Raw genomic sequence first — 19,438 nt, forward strand, 5'->3', positions numbered from 1 at the left:
GATTTTCATAAGTTCCACTGGAACAAAGTTTTTTATTTTCAGCAATAGAGCTATTGATCTAGATAATTTTAGGCAAAGGTTTGATATGTGATATTTAAAGGTAAGATTATTGTCAAATGTGACTCCAAGAAATTTTGTCTTAGAAACTTGCGTGATATCTTTATCTAATATGGTAAGTCTAGGTAAGGGTTGGTATTTGGTGGTGGTATTTGTAAATAACATGTAGAAAGTTTTAGCTGTGTTAATTGTTAGGCGATTTGCAAGACACCATTCAGAAAAGGCAGATAATTCTAGGTTGGCTCTGTAGATTAGGTCAGTGGGATTATCACCAATCATGTACAAGGTGGAGTCATCAGCAAACTGTATAGTGTTGAAAGCAGTAGAGGCATTGCTGATATCGTTGATATATATCAGGAAAAGAATAGGGCCTAAGATGCTACCTTGTGGCACGCCAAGATGTATAGGTTTGATGGTTGATTTAGAGTTATTGTAGGATGTAAAATGAGATCGGCCAGTTAAATATGATTTGAACCAATTTTCCACACAACCGCGAATACCATAGTGACGTAATTTGTCTATTAGAATGTTTGGGTCAACTGTGTCAAAAGCTTTGCTGAAATCAATGAAAATGGATATTATAGACTTATGTTTATTCAAGGCATCGTGTAGGTCAGAGGTAAACACATTTATAGCGTCAAAAGTATTTAGTCCGGGGCGGAAACCAAATTGCCTATTATTTAAGAATTTTTGTGAATTGAGGTAGTTCATGAGGAAGTTCTTCATAATGATTTCAAATATTTTAGAGAACACTGGTAAAATAGAGATTGGTCGGTAGTTTGAGATATTAGTTTTACTTCCCGATTTATGGATAGGGATAATTTTTGCCAGCTTGAATCTATTAGGGAAAACTCCATCTTTTATTGAATCATTGAATAATTTTGAGAGTGGCTCTGCTAGAAGATTTTTGTTCTCTTTGATTATTTTCACAGGTATTTCATCCGTAGGGCATTTTTTATTTTTTAAGGCAGAAATAGCTTTTACTATGTCATTTCCTGTCACTATGGGAATATTCATGGAATTTAGGAAATTACCTCTGAGATAAGAAATGTGTGAGTTTTGAGCTCTAGGAAGCTGGGAGCTAAGTTGAGGTGCAATTTGTGAAAAATAGGTGTTGAATGCATTTGAAATTTCATGTGGAGTGTGTAGGACTGTGTCATTATAGTGTAGTGTGTGGGAGACCATCTTGTTATTATTATTAATGTTTTCTATTTCGGTAATTAGTTCCCAAACTTTTTTTGTGTTAAGTCTAAAATTTTCAAACCTTTGTAGGTAATATTCAGATTTTTTGCGTTTTATTAAGTTATTTAGATAATTTCTGTAATGTTTGTAGTGGTCCATTGTAATTGACCCTAGTTTGTATAGTTTGTACAGCTGATATTTATGTTTTGTTGAATTTATTAACCCCTGTGTTAACCAAGGCTTACTTAGTCTTTTGGATGTGATAGTTTTGGTTATTTTGGGGAAGCAGGAATAGTATATTTTATATAATTTATCCAGAAATATGTCGCAGTTTGTGTTTGTGTCACTGCTAGTGAAGTAGAGATTCCAGTCTGTATTTGATAGGGTCTGTGTGAATTTCAACCGATTTACTCTATTTTGTAGCCTAAAATCAACTTTGTGGTGAATATTGCACACTTTTTCAGAGACTGGAATATTGATAAACACTAGAAGGTGGTCACTGATAGGAAAGTGGAAAATTCCAGAAGAGACTGGTTCATTGAAGTTTGTCCAGACATGATCCAATAAAGATGGGGCTGCAGTTGTATTTATGTCTGAAAATCTTGTTGGTCGAGATATATGTGGGAAGTAATTGTTTGATTGCATAGTTGTAATGAAAGAGTTAGTAGGAGGGTGTGACACATGTTCAAGAAGGTTTATATTGAAGTCACCTATGAGTATATTCCTGTTGTTTGTGAAAAAGTTATTTGAAAGAAGATTATCAATATATGCATTAAATTCATTTACTTTAGCATGTTTACTATTTGGTCTGTAAATACAAGAAACAGAGTAGGAGGTAGTAGGTAGAATAATTTTCACACTACATAGTTCAGCATTTTCATCACACATGCAAAAATCCTTAATAATTTCACTTTGTAGGTCAATATTTACATAAATTGCAACACCCCCACCTGGAGAGTATAAAGGCCTGTGAACATGATATGACTTATAGCCATCAATTTCATGAAGGTGAACATTATTTGCATTGAGCCAGGTTTCACTTATACATAAGATATCAGGGAGTTTGGGAAGAGATTTGATAAAAGAGATTACTTGGTCATAATTTTTGTTTAGTGAGCGGGCATTTATATGGAGAATATTGATATAGTCAGCGCTACTTCTTGGTATAACATTCATGTATGAGGTAAGGTCATGATAATTACAGATATCATCTAACTCAAGAGATAAGTACATGGAATTTATTATTTCTATGCCGATGCTATCAGATTCATTGTTGTCTTCTAAGTCGTTGAAAAGTGTATTGAGGAGATTCTCACTAGTAAAGTTCATGATATAGAAAGGGGAATTAAAGAAAGGCTAGTAGAAAAGGGGGCAAGTATGGGTAGCAGAGAGGGAGGAGGGAGTGGAAGGGATTTGGAAAAGTTTAAGGGAGAGGAAAGGAAGGATATGATAAGTAGAGATAGAGAAGAATAATCAAAGAATAAGGAAATACATAATAAAAAATAAAAATTAAAATTAAATAAAAAGAAATTGGAAGGCTTACCAGGTATGTCATAAGAAGGGTGGAAGGTAGATTGCAAAATGTTTGCAGAATTTGGTGATCAAAAGGATTAAGTTGATAAAACTATAAATGTTCAAGATATTGGCAAAGTAAAGATGATAGAATAAAGCTTCATACCCAAGATATTGGCAAAGTAATAGATAAATAGGCAAAGTAGTAGATGATAAAAGAAAGTTTCATATGATGAAATCTAGAAAAAATTAAGATGAATAATAATAAGTTGGAGACATGCATAGGATATGACATATAAAATATATACACAGGAAAGGATAATGAATACATTATATATATAAATTAAATAGACATAAAGATTTCTAGAATGTTTGGTAGGAAATATTGCATCATGTTGAGTTGAGAGCACATTTAAGACTGGGTCAGAACAGGATATTTATCTAGGAAAATGTTCAAAGACTGTTCAGTGGTTATCATGTGTTTTTGACTAGATGTTTTTAATTTAACAAAGATCTTTCCATCCCTTGTGTAGCACTGTTGGAAAAGCTCCTTGTTTTTTTTCCTGATACCCCAAACTGTATTGAAGATATTGCGTCGTTTTGGAGTGAGACTTTCATTAATATAGAGGCTAGGTTTAACTTTTACACAGGCATCCATTATTTCTGCCTTCTTTGATCTATTTAGCAGCTTTACAATTATTGGTCTCTCTTTGTTTTGACTTTTTGAACCTAACCTGTGAGCAACATTGATGTCAGCATGACTTAAATTGATGTGCAGATTATCTTTAACTGAATTCACAACAAGGTCAGTTGAGTTTTCATGGTTTTGTTCTCTGGGCAATGCAGGACCACTAATTATTATAGTATCTCTTCTTTCATATTGTTCTACATCATCTAGTTGATTTTCAAGTTTGCTGACTGTATCCTCAAGTGAGGTCACTTTGTCCTGCAACTTTTCAATTTTTTCATCTTTTTCCTTGGAAAGAATAGACAGAGCTTTCACTATTGTGTTCACTATCACTTTACCTTCTTCGGACAGACGAGCAATGTCACTGGAGATGAAGTCAAGGATGTTTGTTGTGGGTGCTTGTCCCATGGCTTGAGTTGGTGTCTTGACCATCTCAGCTATGGCTGTCCCCTGCTTCTGTCCAACTGGAGTAGATACCACAGCTGCTATGTCAGACCCTGCCGCACTCCTTGTTTGCACCATTTAGCTTGCGAGAATCCAAGTAGTAGACTACGTGCAGGTATAATGGAGTAAACAGGTACAGGGGCGAATCTGCGACGAGCCGGGGTTTGTTTACGTTTGGCAAATATTGTTGGAACAGTCCAGCGGCGGAGGCAGGGGACTTGTTTTGCTGGCTTATTCTTCCTTCACATCCTTCTATGTACTGGTTCTTGTATGGATCTTATGGCGGAGACATACCCGGAGCAGCCCGTAATGGTTCTTGGATAATAAGCGGGTGTAGCAAGCAGAAAAAATGTGGAAAGTGAGGAGCTCCAAGGCACACCTTGTCTCAATGGTAGTCTCTTTTCTGTTGTCTCTGTTTTTCCCCTATTTATGACTTACAAGGCAGTGCATTATGTCTAAAAGAAGTATCAGGCTGCAACATCTTCAGCACATGAAAGAAATCAAAAGGATAATAGAAACAGAAGAATAAAACACTAGCAGCAATTTTCACTGCCAGCACTTCCTTGCCACCCTCACCACACACTACACTCCACACACCATCCACCTCACCAGCTCAGTTTATCCACTCCCATATGTGTGGTAGATAAATGCAAAGCAGCAGTAATACTTGGAGTCCTTTGACTGGAAAGAACACGAATATAGCTAACTTGGTACTACCAAGAGGAACACAAGACACTGGATGGCACAACAGTGGACCAAGAGTTGGTGAAGATATGGGAGGTGGCATGTGCAACCTGTTGCATGTCAAGTGTGAGAAGATTAGGGTAAGATGAGCAACCATGGGCAGAACGAGCGGAGGTGACCCATCCTTGTAACGGTGCTGTTGCATGAAGACCGAGATGCTTTGCTGACCATGATGAAAAACCTCTTGGCCCTGGAAGCATACAAGAAAATATTCATTTGCAAGATATACATCCCTGCATATGAGCTGAATGGAAACATTTTCAGCAGATGGAACAAAATGGGCAAGATAGACCTAAGAATATAGGATGTGTAATCTGCCTGAATGTGAAAGAGCAGCAGTTATATAAGGACAGTGTAGTTATTGAGAAGTGTGCCCATGAATAACATCATCCTTAGAACAAGGGGCCCACTTTTTACTAAAGAAACTGAGTGCTGCAGGCTGCCCAATGACCATCAAGTGGGTCTTGAGTTACACTGGTATAATTAGAAATGAGGAGTGAGATGAAGCAGCCAGACTTGCCATCCTCCTTCTGATTCCCAGCATTCACTTCCTACCAAGCTTCTCGACCATCAGGGCCATGCTTCATTGCACCATGCACCATTCCATCACCATGGAGTTAGACCAGTGGGTGGCATGGAGAGCTCATGGTGCTGAGGCATTGGAACATGGGATGCTACCACCACCACTTACCACAGACCTCACTTAGCAGTGGTGATTCACTGTCTGCGTGTTGTATCAAGCACGTGGATGGTGAATGACAGAAGAGGGAGTGCCAGGTATGAGAGACACCACCAAAGAACTGCTGCTCTGCTACTTGCATGAGTGCCCAGCATCAGCAAGTAACCTGGCCCACCAGGGAAAACACACAGCGCTGGGACTAGTCGCTGCAATGCTCACCCACCATATCCTGGCTTTGGTACAAGACAGTCCGCCACTCAGATAGGGAATGAAGTATTGCACCATTGATTTGCTATCTGTATGACATTATGGATAAATGTTTGTACTCGTATGTATGTGCAGGTGTAAAGTAACAGGATGGCATGTCGCACATCAGTTTCTTTCTGTGTATATCATGCTCCCTTGACCTATCTGGTGTATGACCCCCTAGTCTATGGCCTATGTCCTGCAGCCAGGGGGACAACCTATGAAGAAGAAGAAAAGTGGAGCTCCCAGAGTTTTTAAAATGGACCACAACAATACAAGTTAAAAATAGTGATGTGCAATATTAATGGTGCAAAGACAAAGTTGGAGAAATGCAACATTCAAATGTGGTTGTATCAGTGTGATATTGTGGCAGTGAATGAGGTGAAAACTGAGTGGCAAGTGAGTCTGCCAGATCATGTGGGTTATAAGTGTGCAAAGCAAATATCCGCCCATCATGGGGGAACTACAGTGTTTGTGAAAAAATGGCTTTCTCAATATGTCTCATCTGTAAATATTAGTGTACATGATCAGGTGTGGTTGTTGTTATCCAGTGTCCCTACAACTATATTTGGGTTTTGTTACATCCTACCTAGCAACTTTCCATACTTTTTTTTTATGTAAGGGGGCCACTGGCCAAGGACAAAAAAAAAATATGAGCAAAAAAGAGGCCCACTTGTTGCCAGTACCATATAGATTTCAAATAGAATGGTAAAAAACAGAGGTCTTGAAACCTCACTATTTCATTTTCTGATCTTAATGAGAAAATAATGGATGTTGACAGCTATAATAAGATGATTTTGCCTGGGGATCTGAATGTGAGATGCAGTGTGAGTATGCTCAACAAACTTCATAGTGACTCCAGCTATACTTACCATACAATAGCCAATGACATTGCACATCCCAATGATAATGCTTGTATAATGGCAACAATATTTAATATAATAACCTTCTAGTTGTAAAGAGCCCTAAAACACCTAATGGCTATTTTGTTGGTGGAAAGACATATAAGAAAAATAATTATATCAGAGTTAGATTCATGTATTGCATCTGAGCAGCTTATATGGAATATTTCAGCCTTTCATATCCACCAAATGGCGAGATAACCATCTTTCACCTTTGAGTTGCAGATATCCGGAGTAGATTTGTATGTGTTCCATAAACAAGCCAGTATGTTGGGCAGCCACTTGTGGGGTGGCAGCAGCAGGGCAGATGGACTCGAGTGCCAGTCTGGTTCAATGATGTGAACCATGTTACTTTTGTTGCCAACCTACCAACAATGGAAATTTTGGGTGGTGTGAATGATATATCTGGATTTTGTGAAAAAAAAACATGTCTGAAGCTTTGTATAAATGTGCAAAGAGAAACCATGTTGCAGCAAAGCAAGAATCATGTGATGTCATCCTGAGCTGCTGGGAGAGGCTCATGCAAGACCACGACAATAAATGTGTTCGTCTAGCTATTAACTGGAAAGACAATTTGCAGGATGATAATGAGTCGGTGATGGTGCCATCTGATGATGAATTAAAAGAGTACTATGAGAGCATGGTGAGTTTAATTGAAGAAAATGAGAATGTTGAACCTATTCACACTTATATACTCCTTCTTGATTATCCTATCACCACTGACAAGGTCACGGAACAAATCATGCATCTGAGGTCCAATAAAGCGAGCAGTTCTGACAGCATTCCTCCAGGTATTTTTAAGCTGTTGCCTGCTTGATTGGTCTTATATATCACCACCGTATTTGATAGCATATTAAGACCTGTGTCATACCGTACTCTTTAGATGAAGGCAAAATTCTTTACCATTTTGAAAATGGGCAATAGAAGGGACTGAAAGAACTACCATGGCATAAGTGCCCTCAACATAGTATCAAAATTGTATAACATGGTTTTGTGTTGCCATCTAGTGGGATGGTTCAAACCATTTAGGAAGTAGGCTGGGGCTGTCTCAAACACATTGTCATCTTGAGGGTCCTCATGGAATATGCTTGTGAGAAAAAGAAAAAAGAAAACTTGTTCATAATATATGTCAACTTCCCACAGACCTAGGATATGGTGCCCTGAGTACCATGTTGCTGATGGTTCTGTGGTAGCTGGGGTGTGGTGGCCATAGCCACCATAGACCAGGTTACCCATAGTATTGTGACCACCACTGTGTTTACCACCACACTAGGGATGCATCAGGGCTCATCGACATTGTGCCTCTTGTTCATAATTTATGTCAATGAACTAATAAACTACGTCAAGGAAGATTGCGGTGATGATAGATCCTTGTCCTGCCTACACATCCTTGTGTTGATGGGCAACACAGATTTGCTTGCCACAACCAAGAAGCAAGTGATGTTCAAGATTAATTTGTTAAAAAATTTTTGCAACAAGTATGGCATTAAAGTAAATCCAAGTTTATGGTTGTGTGTTGAGCTGTGGAGGACAGAGAGCCACTGTGGGTGGCTAGCCTGGAGGTCAGGTGGAGTAGCCAGTATATGTACTTGGTGTCTGCCTTCACTGTGAATGGTTTGCTGGCTGAGGCCCAAACCAAAATGATGCACATCATGAAGTATGTGTCATTTTTAAAGAAAAATAATGACATTCTATTTCAAATAAAAAATGAGTACTTGATGCTGCCCTGCTGTCCACCATCTTATACAGTCGTAAATGCTAATGTGAAACCTATGGTTAAGCTTTATAACTGGACTTTGAATAGCTTGCTTGATTTAGGATGACAACATGTAGTGATGTCTGTTATGTCAAGTCCAGCTATCCACTGTTGCCTAGCATTATTAAAAAGAAGTGTGTTGATTCTCCAGTCACACAGAAACAAAAAAAATTCTTTCAATGTATGTGGCATGATAGATCAAATATGAATGATGACTCTTTTGTGTTTACTATAAGGACTTTTGAATGCTAGGATTAAGAACAAAGATTATGTATATGACCTCATACGCACTAATGTTGATGATGTTAATACAAGTATGAAGGATGTTAAGCACACACTACATCAGTCAGTCTCATCATGTCATGTCATGTATAGGGAAATAAATCCAAACTTGTCCCTGCATGAAGTATACAAGGTGTAACATGAGTTTCTGCAAAAGTACAGCTTATTCTAAGCAGAAAATGTTCTATACAAACATGCATTTTAAAGCCTTGTTTAGCCATGTTATGAAATTCAAATGTGGTTGGGTAACAACGACCAGCCTTGTATCTTGGCGGGATGTGTTGATATGGGATGTCCAAGGGTGAAATTATGAGTTATTCAGTCATCATTTCTACTGGTTTTGGGGCATTACAGTATTTCTTTATGAGACAAGTGGTATTAACGGACAGGTGGTTTACTGATAAACATTGTACAATGATAGCATGGCTGTAGTTAATGACAAATAAAATAATAGGCTACGTGACATATTGCCTGCCTGGGCGGAGAGGGGAAAGGAGTTTTTCTTGCTAAGATGGTGACAGTGAATACACTTAAATTGTACTGCATGATTTGACAGAAAAGGTTGCTGACTATGTCACACACTTACAGTAAAGTGCATTATGTGAACATGGTGTTTCTACTACATAAATATCCACCCAACCTGGCTGTTGTATCTGTCGCCCAGCCACACTTGAATTTCACACCACAGCTAAACAAGGCCTCAAAATGCATGTGTATAGAATATTTTCCACTATACTTTCACCTCTAGCAATATTTTCAGAAGCTCATGTTACACCACATATACATCTACCTCGAATATAATTGAAAATGACTGCATAGCATTTACTAGGTTCTGTGTTTCAAGCCACTCATTGGCAATGGAGGTGGGAAGGTGTAGTAGGAGAGTGCTTGGTTGCCTGCCACTAGAGGAATGGCTGTGCACATGTGGTGTAACTTTGCAGACAGAGGCCCATGTGGTCAAACAGTGTGTTCTTACTGAGCACTGATGAATTCAAGACAGTTTTTCTAATATACGCAAATTACTACATGGCAGGAATTTGGAATGGATGTTTAGAACTGTCAAGAAAATCCTTGAGATTTATGCATAATTGATTTGTCTTGGAATTGTTTAAGCATTTTATCATTTTTTCATGTCTTTTTTTTTCAAATTAATTTGTTTAGCAATCGTTTTAGCGTTTTATATGTTTTAGTGTTTTTCACGTCTTTTTATTTTTAAAGTTTCAACTGAAATTCAATACATGTATATGTATATTTGTACAGATTTTGGGTGTTTCATAAGCATGTAATAGCTCTGTGGTTTAAAGACTGTTTATTTTTTATGTTGTTTGTAAATATATTTTATGCAGATATTGGGTGTTTTATCATTTTTGGAATTGTTTTAGTGTTTTATAAGCATATAATAGTTCTGCTGTTCAAAGGCTATTGTCATTTATTTTTTTGACATGTTTATAAATAGTATTTTTACTTTATACATATGCAGAATGCCTTCATGGATTTTAGTTTCTCAGAATTGTATTGAACTAATTTGTAGTTTGTAATTCATAGTGTTGTTGTGGTCAAAGTATCTATCTATCTCTCTATCTATCTGTAGGCAAGTCTCCTTCATCGTGAAAGAGTTAATCTCAAATTAAACTTTCTTACAGTAGTAAAGTAGTAAAGTGTCAGGAATATATTCCTGACACTTGGTGTGTTGATTGATTATAGGGAGGCTAATAAATGTATAGATAATTTTTCCAAAATGAGTACATGAAATGAATACTATAAGGATGTAAATTCACATAATATCATGACCTAATGACATTATGCATCTTGTCACCACAACAGCTCATGACATGGAAAATTTGTTTCACATACAACCTACTTCTTATATTAGTATTTACAATGCTTCTCACTACCCAGCTGTCTAATCTCACATTCAAAACAGATTTATGTGTATTCCACCCTATGACGACTTCTGGTAATTCATTGGTAACCTAGCCTCCCTCAGTTGAGACCATCATTCTTTCTTGAGACATGCTTTTGTGCAGACTCAGGTTCCTACTGTGCTCTCAACTTTTGTTACCCAGCTGTCTCATTTTTTGCCTTATGGCTTGTTGTCCCTGCCCAATGGGTTTGTTGGCTTCAGTGAGGCTTCCCCCAACCAGTTTGTTGTGGGGCAGCAGGACAGTGGTTCACATAGCAGCCATGTTTGTGGTGCTGACACTCCACCTGGTTCTTCATCATTTTCACATCATTCTTCATCCTCACTCTTCCCCAGGAGAGTCTGTGCTTTGTCTGGTTGTAGGAGAATGCTTGGGAGTGCCACCACAATCCACATACTTGTATGTGTTGTCTGCTGTGATGTTTTTTAATGTAAACAACAGGTGTCATGAGTATGCTGGGTGGAACCACAAGGTGGTTCTCAGTGCCCTTAAGTACCAGCAGACCTTGTAGAACAGGTGTGAGTACAAAGCTAAGAAGAAGGCTTGTGGGAAGGCAAGGGCAGGGGTCAAATCCTCCCCTTACCTGCTTCATGTGACTGCTCTCAGGGATCCGCTTCCACAGGATCAGATAGTGGTTTGAGGCATGGTCCATTGGGACCGGAGGATTCAGTTTCCCAAATCCCTGGGGTTTGAAAGGCTGCTCCTTGAGATATGTTTACCTTTAAGGGGTTTCTTCTTTTCTGTGTTTCCTGAAGGCGGACAACAAGTTTCTCTCCCTGTCATGTTGTCTGCGAATAGTGGCCAAGGAGGTAGAGGGTAAGTTAATTGCTAACCTTGTCTCTTTTCCAGCTACCTCCTTACCCTCAGTTCAAGGTACAGTGCAGTCCATTATCAACCCCCCTCTTGACCTTGGTGCAAGGCAGAGTGTACAGTCACTCCTAGCTGATGTGCCAGTGGGGGGTAACCAGGGGAAGGAGAGGTCCAGAGGTGGTGTAGGCTTAGCTCAGGCACCTTCCTCCCTTGTTTCTCCTACCATGGATAAATGCTTTAAGCCTCCCAAGGATGTTCCATGGAGGAATAAGAAATCTCGTCCTGGGATGGGGGAGACCTGGCTTATTCACATCCAGGATGTCCCTCAGGATTGGATCAGGGCAGCGACAGATGGCTGTCTACAGAACACCATCCATGGGCCCAGAGTGAGGCTGTGCATCACCGGGGCACCCTGGCTAAGGACTCGGTCACGTCCCCACAGTCAGAGTGGTGCTAAATTCATGTCATGCCTTTTTTCCCCCCACCTCAGTCCACAAGGCACACAGGAGCACAAGGACATACATCCCCCTCCTTCATTGCTTCTTACCACTAGCACCAGATCCACTTTGTCAGCCCACACTCTCAGTCAGTGGCAACAGGATCTCTGGCCACACCACAAGAGAATCTTGGTCCAGGGATCCCTGGTCCTACATGGCCTGCAGTCTCCTGACAATCCCTGGGGAGATAATTCGGAGGATGAGTCTGGCTCTAAAGCTAACACAGAGAATTCAGTTCCAGTCTTTCATACTATGATGGCCTACATTACCTGATGTTTTCCTGAGGTGCTAGAGTTTGCAGAAAAGGTTCATTGGCCAGCCCCACCTCAGGAGATCAAGCTTTTGGAGGATTGACATATTCGGTTCACCAGGGTGCACCCTATGGATGCAGCCACCAAGGCTCTACTTTAGGCTAATAAGGGATCAAGGCCCTCCCTTGCCTGTTACCTATCCAACAGGTACAGGAAGATTTACTTTGTGAGTGGGCATGAATCAGCAGGGAAAGCAGCCAAGCTGAACACGGATTTGGCTCTTGCCCTTAATACTAGGGGTACAGAGCCCCAAGTGGTGGCCCAGCATGCAGACATGACCCACCTTGAGGGAATATTAGTGCACCAACATGAGGCATGGAACTTCCTGTTCTGGAGTGTGGGTGCATTCTACAAGCTCCTTTCATCTCTCCAACCTGCACAAGAGGATAAGCTTCTGGCAGATCAGTTGTTTTGGAGCATTCATTGTGCCATGGTAGACACAGAAAAGGATCTGGCTTTTGCTTTAGCTAACATTAAGGCCATGAGGAGGGAGGCGATCCTCTCTCATCTTCCATCAGCATTCAAGTCAGCTAATAAGATAGATCTAAGGAAGTCAGCACTTGACTCTGTTAGGAAGCTCTTTGGGTAACAGATAAGGCTGCTTCCAATTCTTTCCAGCAAACAGTGGCTTGGGCACTTGTTAAGCCACAGCCATATCCAGGCATTCCTTTGGTGGATTGTGGTTCGCAGCCTAACCCTTCAGAGTTTTCCATATTTTGCTGGCCCTCCTCCTCAGGCTCCTGAGGCTCCGAGAAGGGCAAGGCACTAGAATTTGAGGTTTACCTTTTAGTGAAAGGAGCAGTCAAAGAGGCACCAACAACACCAGGTTTTGACAGTCACCTTTTTGTTGTGACCAAAGCCACCCAAGGATTTTGCCCCATCCTCAGTCTCTCCTCCCTGAACCAGTATGTCCTCACCACTCCATTCAGGATGGAAACAGTAAGGAGAGTCATGTCAGTGATTTGCAGTCATGACTGGATGACAGCCATTGATCTCAGGGATGCTTACTTCTAAGTCCCAGTCTACCCAGACAGTTGCCAGTTCCTTTGCTTCATTTGGGAAGGTCATCACTTCCAAATCAAGGTCCTTTGCTTTGGGCTCTCTACAACTCCACAAGTTTCCACCAGGATGATGGGTCCAGTTTTAGTGGGTTCACATCAACAGGGTATTCATCTTCTCCAGTATCTGGATGAGTGGCTGCTGTTGGCACCCTCAGAACAGAAGGCTCTAAAGGCAACCAGTTGCCTCCTCAACCTTAGGGATCCAAGTAAATTGGGAAAAATCCTTGCTAACCCCTCGCCAGTTGATGACCTTTTTAGGGATAGAGATTCTTTCTGCTCTTTTGAAGATTTTCCCAACAGTGCCTGGACAATCTTCAGCACCAACTCCAGCCCTTCCTCAGTGTTCAAGCCCCCCCCCCCCAGCAAGACGGAAGATGAGAGGCCTCCAGTTATGCCTTTCCCAGTCGTGAAACTGGCAGTTCCATCGAGATGATCTTCCAGTTCCCTGGGATGGTGAGGTTCTAAACAGTCTTCATTGGTGGTCATGAGATCACAATCTACAGATGGGGCAGTCCCTGCAGTTGGCCTCTCCAGACATATACCTATACACCAATGTATCAAACATGGGTTGGGAAGCATTAGTCTTACAAGACTCACTGAGCAGTCTGTGGGGTCCACATGAGTGCTCTCTACATATTGACCTCTTGAAGCTCTTGGCCATTTGTCTGGGTCTGGCTCACTTCACAGCATACTTTCACTGCAAGATAGTGGTGGTGTTCTCTGGCAATGCCACGGCCCTGTCATACTTGGCCAAGGAGGCCAGGACTTGCTCAGTGTGGAGGTGCAAGGGATCCTTTAATGGGCAGGAGATCATGCTGTCCAGATCCTAACAGTTTGTGAAGGGATCGTCCATTGTCTTAGTGGACTGCTTCAGCAGACAGGATCAGATACTTTCCACATAATGGACCCTTCATCAGGATGTCTGCAGGCAACTCTGGAGGCTTTGGAGTTATCCCATTATGGATCTGTTGGCAACAAGGCTCAACTTTTGGTTTCCAAACTTCATTTCACCATTCTGGGATCCAATGGCAATAGCCACAGACACCTTCATATACAGTTGGGATCATCAGGATCTGTATGCCTCTCCCCTTCCTGCTGATCAGGAAGGTTCTTAACAAGCTGAAGACTGCCCATCACACCAACCTCATCCTGATTGCACCATTCTGGCCCCAGAGAGAATGGTTTCCAGATCTTGCACAGGCCTCAGTGGACACTCCTTGGTGCCTTCCACAGTACAGGGACCTTCTTTGCCAGCCTCATGCTCACAGGTTCCATCAGGCTCTCCCCATGCTGCAGTTAGCCACATGGAAACTATCAAGCAAGTCCTCAGACACCAAGGCTATTCTTCCCAAGTTAGGGAATTTGTATGAAAATTTAAATGAAGATAGGGTCACACTGTCTCTAATCCTTTCAGTCAAAAATTTGGTGATTTTTTAGTCTATCTAAGACAACAGTGCAGTCTGTCAGTTATGGCCATTAAAGGATATAAAGCTGTGTTAAATGGCATGCTCTCTGTCATGTGGTTTGATCTTTCCTCAGACCCTGTTTGCCAGGAAGTCATAAAGGCTTGTTTGGCACAAGTTCATTGCATGCCCTGCAAAGCTTCTTCATGGAACATAGATGTGGTTCTCAAGGCCTTAACCCATTCTCCATTTGAACCTTTACACCAGTCATCCTTACATGATTTGACAAGGAAAATTCTTTTTCTTGTAGTTTTAGCAACAGCCAAGACGGTTGGTGAGCTTCATGGCCTGTCAAGGGTCACAGCCACACAAGGGGAGGATCTCATTTTGTCTTACCTTCCTGATTTTGTGGCAAAGACAGAAACAATCCTTAATCCCATTCCTGGGGAGTTTTGGCTGTACAGCATTTCCTTGTTTGTGGGACAGGAAGATGAGGAACGTCTGCTTTGACATGTGAGGGCTTTAAACAGGTATTGTCAGGTAACTTCCTCATCACACACCACCAGGAATTTTTTTTGTGTTGGTATAGGACCCCAAACAACTATTGTCTAAGGTGGCAATCTCCTTTTTTCTTCGAGATACTATTAAGACAGCCTATGAGTCTATTCCTGAAGCCTTATGTCCTTTGTTTAAGGTCCAGTCTCATGACATTTGGGGCATTGCCACATCTATGTTTCTCAGGAAGAACAGGTACATCCCTTCCATCTTAGAAGTAGTCTGCTGGAAGACCCACTCCTTGTTTGTGGACTACTACTTATGAGACATTCAGAGGCAAGAGGGATATCTTTGCCTCAGATCATTGGTTGCTGCTGGGGACTTGATAGGCTAACTTCCCTCTTAGCACGTGAATCTTTTAGGGCAGCAATTGCCTTCAGTGTCAGGGTCTGGTTAGTTGGTGTCATGATAGTTTCTATAGCTTAGCACCCCTGAAGGATGCCACTTTCTAACAACAGTACAATGAAAGAAACTTCACTGGAGCACTTTGTTGTACCTTTCTCAGTGTCCTGTGGTGACCACAGGACACTAAGTGGCTCATGGCCCCTGTGTTGACAGTGATTCCCCATAGACGATCACAGAGGAAGTCAGCAGTCCATACCTTCAACCATGATGCAGCCTCCTTGATACTCTCTCATATTTCATGATCCTAACTTTAGGTGAGTCTTAATAGAGTTATAATGTTGACCATTCATCCTTTATCGTATTTCACTCCAATGGCATTAACCACCCCCTCCTATAATTTGGGAATCTGCTAATATAAGAAGCAGGTTGTATGTGAAACAAATACCATTTTCAGAAATAAAATGTATTTTCAGATACTTGCTTCTTTTATTCTTAAACTTTCCATCTCCCCTGCTCTTTGCCATGTGTCAAGAAAGAATGATGGTCTCAACTTAGGGAGACAGGGTTGCCAATGAGTTATCAGAGGTAACAATAGGATGGAATATGAATGAATTTGTTTTGAATGTAGGATTAGATGGCTGAGAAACATTGTAAATGCTAATATAAGAAGCAGGTAAGTGGAAAATACTTTTTATTTCTGAAAATAGTATTTTGCAAAAAAAATTTTCTATGTTCAGAAAACAATTACATAATCTCATGCACTTCCATGTTTCTCTGTGATAAACGGTAAAGCTACTATAAAATTTTAAATAAAAGTATGTACATAACATCATTTAGATATATGTACAGTATTTTATTATATATACAATAAAGAAAATCACATTTAAAAAATACCCTGAAAATTTTAACTCTTAAATGCAGATACTTTTTTTACCAAATATTTTTCTCAGGGATTAGTGTCCTCTCAAGCATGGCAAATGATGGTGCATTTTAGTGATGCTTATACTTTTTAACTTTAAAGTCTTTTGTCTTTGTTACTTTGGGAAGATGAAATCAAACTCAAATGTTTTGTTCAACCTTATTTAAAACTATTTTTCTGATCCAAGTTTATACATTCATGTAAAGGAGTGGCAAAATAATGATAACTCGTGTTGTATTTTCAGTAACAAGTAATGTTTTTCTTTTCATGAGCAACAGAGTAATGAGTAATGAAATTAAATTTTGAAATAAAGATACCCACCTCTGATAATTTCCTATGATAGAAAGGATTTTTTTTCTGTCACTCTTAAAAAAATAGGATGATGTTTATTGAATTGACTGTGTAGCTTTGTGTTGTTCATCCAGCTGTAACACAGTGACAGATTTTTACACAAAAAAAATGATGTAGAACTAGCAGTAGGAGATAAAGTTTTTCTTAGGTAGTCTGTTGAATTGCAATACTGTAATCCAGAAAACTGCAAATGTGAATTTTACTGATAAGAAATTTATCACCACTAGCACAATCAGGGAACATGTATTTTGTTAACTGTTACATCATGTGACTGACATCTACCTTGAAGTGAATATCTGGCATATCAAGTTGACAGCATCCCTAATATCTTCTGTTTGTTATTACATGACCATGAAGTTGCAGCTTTCACTCATCAAGTTATATTTTACAAATGGATTATTTGTTTCATGAAATTTTCAGTCAGGGAGAAAAGGTTTAGGGTTATTATTATTCTTTGTTGTGCAGGAGCTAGCATATAGGATTAGGAAGCTGATTGGAAGTAGTATATAATTTAGTCAGTTTATGTTCTTGATTTTTAAAGAATGCTCTGTTTTAGGTACATTAAAGCTTAACTCTGAAAACTGCATAATATAACTATTACATGTTAACTGTTATTATTTCAGGCATGCTGATTAATATATACCATACTAATTTTGACAGGGCAGTGACCATATTGATTTGAGAATTGATCTTCCTGACTCCTCCTTCCATGGCTATTCTGTTCAAGCCACCCTGAGCTTGGAGACTCCAGAAGATGATGAAAGAAATCATGAGGAAGAAACCCATGACATTCATGAGAGTCAAGACACTTCAAATGAAGTTGAAGATGATGATGGGTCTACTTGTTTTGAGGATGACAGCATTCTTGCTGGCAGTGGTGAAAAATTATGGGATAATGAGATTGGGGGAATGTTGCTCACAAAGCAACACTGTAGCAGAGGCCTTGAGACAGCTTTGGGAATAAAATCAGGCCAAGTGAAGCAATGGGTCATGGGCCAACAAGCAGCATCTGTCAGGTCTTTAGGTTATCTTCAAAAGAGGGAAGGTATCACTGGATACAAAATGATAATTTCCTGGAAGAATCCTGGTAAGTATAAAGTTATGAGCTTCATTAATCAAACTTATTTGGTTTTCAGATGTTGTTTTATAAAAATTGTATACCATCATGATTTCTACCTCAATGTTGATATTTAATGACTTTATAATCTTTAAGTATTAACCTCCATGAGTTTCTAAAGTCAGCACCAAGTGACTTTAGAGCTCCTGCTGATGTGAGCGTCACATTGTACAAACTGGCAACTTACTCCCTCTCATTCTGAAAAATTGGTTGGAAGAAAATAGCTACATGGCAACTTAGGTTAGCCCTTCATATGTTTTTGAAAGTACAGAATAACAGATTTTTTGTTTGACATATTGACATAAGGAAGAGATGTCTTTTGTGACTGCTCCTTGCTTTGTCTAATAAAATGGCTGTGTTCGTTTTAAATAAAGTGTCCTACTGAGTTGGTGTGTGATACCTGGAAAATATACAGGCCATGATTGCATAGCATAAGTGTTAGAGTCTCACAAGAATGGTGAAACAGATAAAAAAAAAAAAAAGCCATGTAACTGATGCCAATGGAAAGACTGTGAGTGCGTTGGTCAGGAAATGGAGTGGTAGTGAGGGATGTGAGGATGGTGGCGAGTCATCCTAAAATGTTTGTTTTTTAATTGTCTAGTGTAAATCTATCAACAGTGGTGTTCCTCAAGGTTCTGTCCTGTCACCTACTCTCTTCCTATTATTCATCAATGATCTTCTAAACTAAACTTTTTATCCTATCGACTCCTGTGCTGATGATACCCTGCACTTTTCCATGTCTTTTCACAGATGTCCAACCCTTCAGGAAGTAAACAGTTCACGTAGGTAAGCCACAGAATGCCTGACTTCTTATCCCTCTAAAATTTCTGATTGGGGCAGAGCAAACTTGGTATTGTTCAATGCCTCAAAAACTCAATTCCTCCATCTATCAATTTGACACAACCTTCCAGACAACTATCCTCTCTTCTTCACTGACACTCAACTGTCCCCCTCTTCTACACTGAACGTCCTCGGTCTGCCCTTTTTCATAATCTAAACTGGAAACTTCACATCTCATCTCTAGCTAAAATAGCTTCTATGAAGTTAGGCATTCTGAGAGGTCTCTACCAGTTTTTCTCTAGCTGTCTTCTACTGCTATTTTCATGCTAACTGCTCTTCTGATCTTGCTAACTGCATGCCTCCCCTCCTCCTGTGGCCTCGCTGCACAAGACTTTCTTCTTTCTCTCACCCCTATTCTGTCCACCTCTCTAATGCAAGAGTTAACCAGTATTCCCAATCATTCATCCCTTTCTCTGGTAAACTCTGGAACTCCCTGCCTGCTTCTGTATTTCAATTTTTCTATGACTTGAATTCCTTCAAGAGTGAGGTTTCAAGACACTTATCCTTCAGTTTTTTACTACTGCTTCAGACCCTGTTGGTGGGCTGGCATCTCAGTGGGCTTTTTTTTTTAATTAGATTTTTGTTGCCCTTGTCCAGTGTCCCTCCTACATGGAAAAAAAAAAAAACTGAGGATATTTTTTTAACTGTCTCTTGAGAACATGTAATGTATTATATTTTGGGGTAATTCACCACCATGTTCATGGTGAGGTACATCCTCACATCCCTCACCACCCCAATTCCTTCCCAACGTACTCACAGTTTTTCATTAGTATCAGTTTCAGTTATACAGTTAATTTTTTTTCAACTTGTTTCAC

The 19,438-nt window shown here is 39.9% G+C and overlaps 1 protein-coding gene across 8 annotated transcripts in view; it reads left to right on the top strand.

Annotated features, from left to right (window-relative positions):
* Positions 1 to 19,438, top strand: part of LOC135106420 (uncharacterized) — a 505,119-nt gene that overhangs the window by 216,152 nt on the left and 269,529 nt on the right. For all 8 annotated transcript variants that reach the window (XM_064015423.1, XM_064015429.1, XM_064015428.1 and 5 more), the window contains one exon: positions 17,327 to 17,753. In XM_064015423.1, the coding sequence (XP_063871493.1) occupies positions 17,327 to 17,753 (427 nt within the window). The remainder of the gene's footprint in view (positions 1 to 17,326; positions 17,754 to 19,438) is intronic.

Source organism: Scylla paramamosain, chromosome 13 (genome assembly GCF_035594125.1).
Source record: "Scylla paramamosain isolate STU-SP2022 chromosome 13, ASM3559412v1, whole genome shotgun sequence".
Lineage (NCBI taxonomy): Eukaryota > Metazoa > Arthropoda > Malacostraca > Decapoda > Portunidae > Scylla > Scylla paramamosain.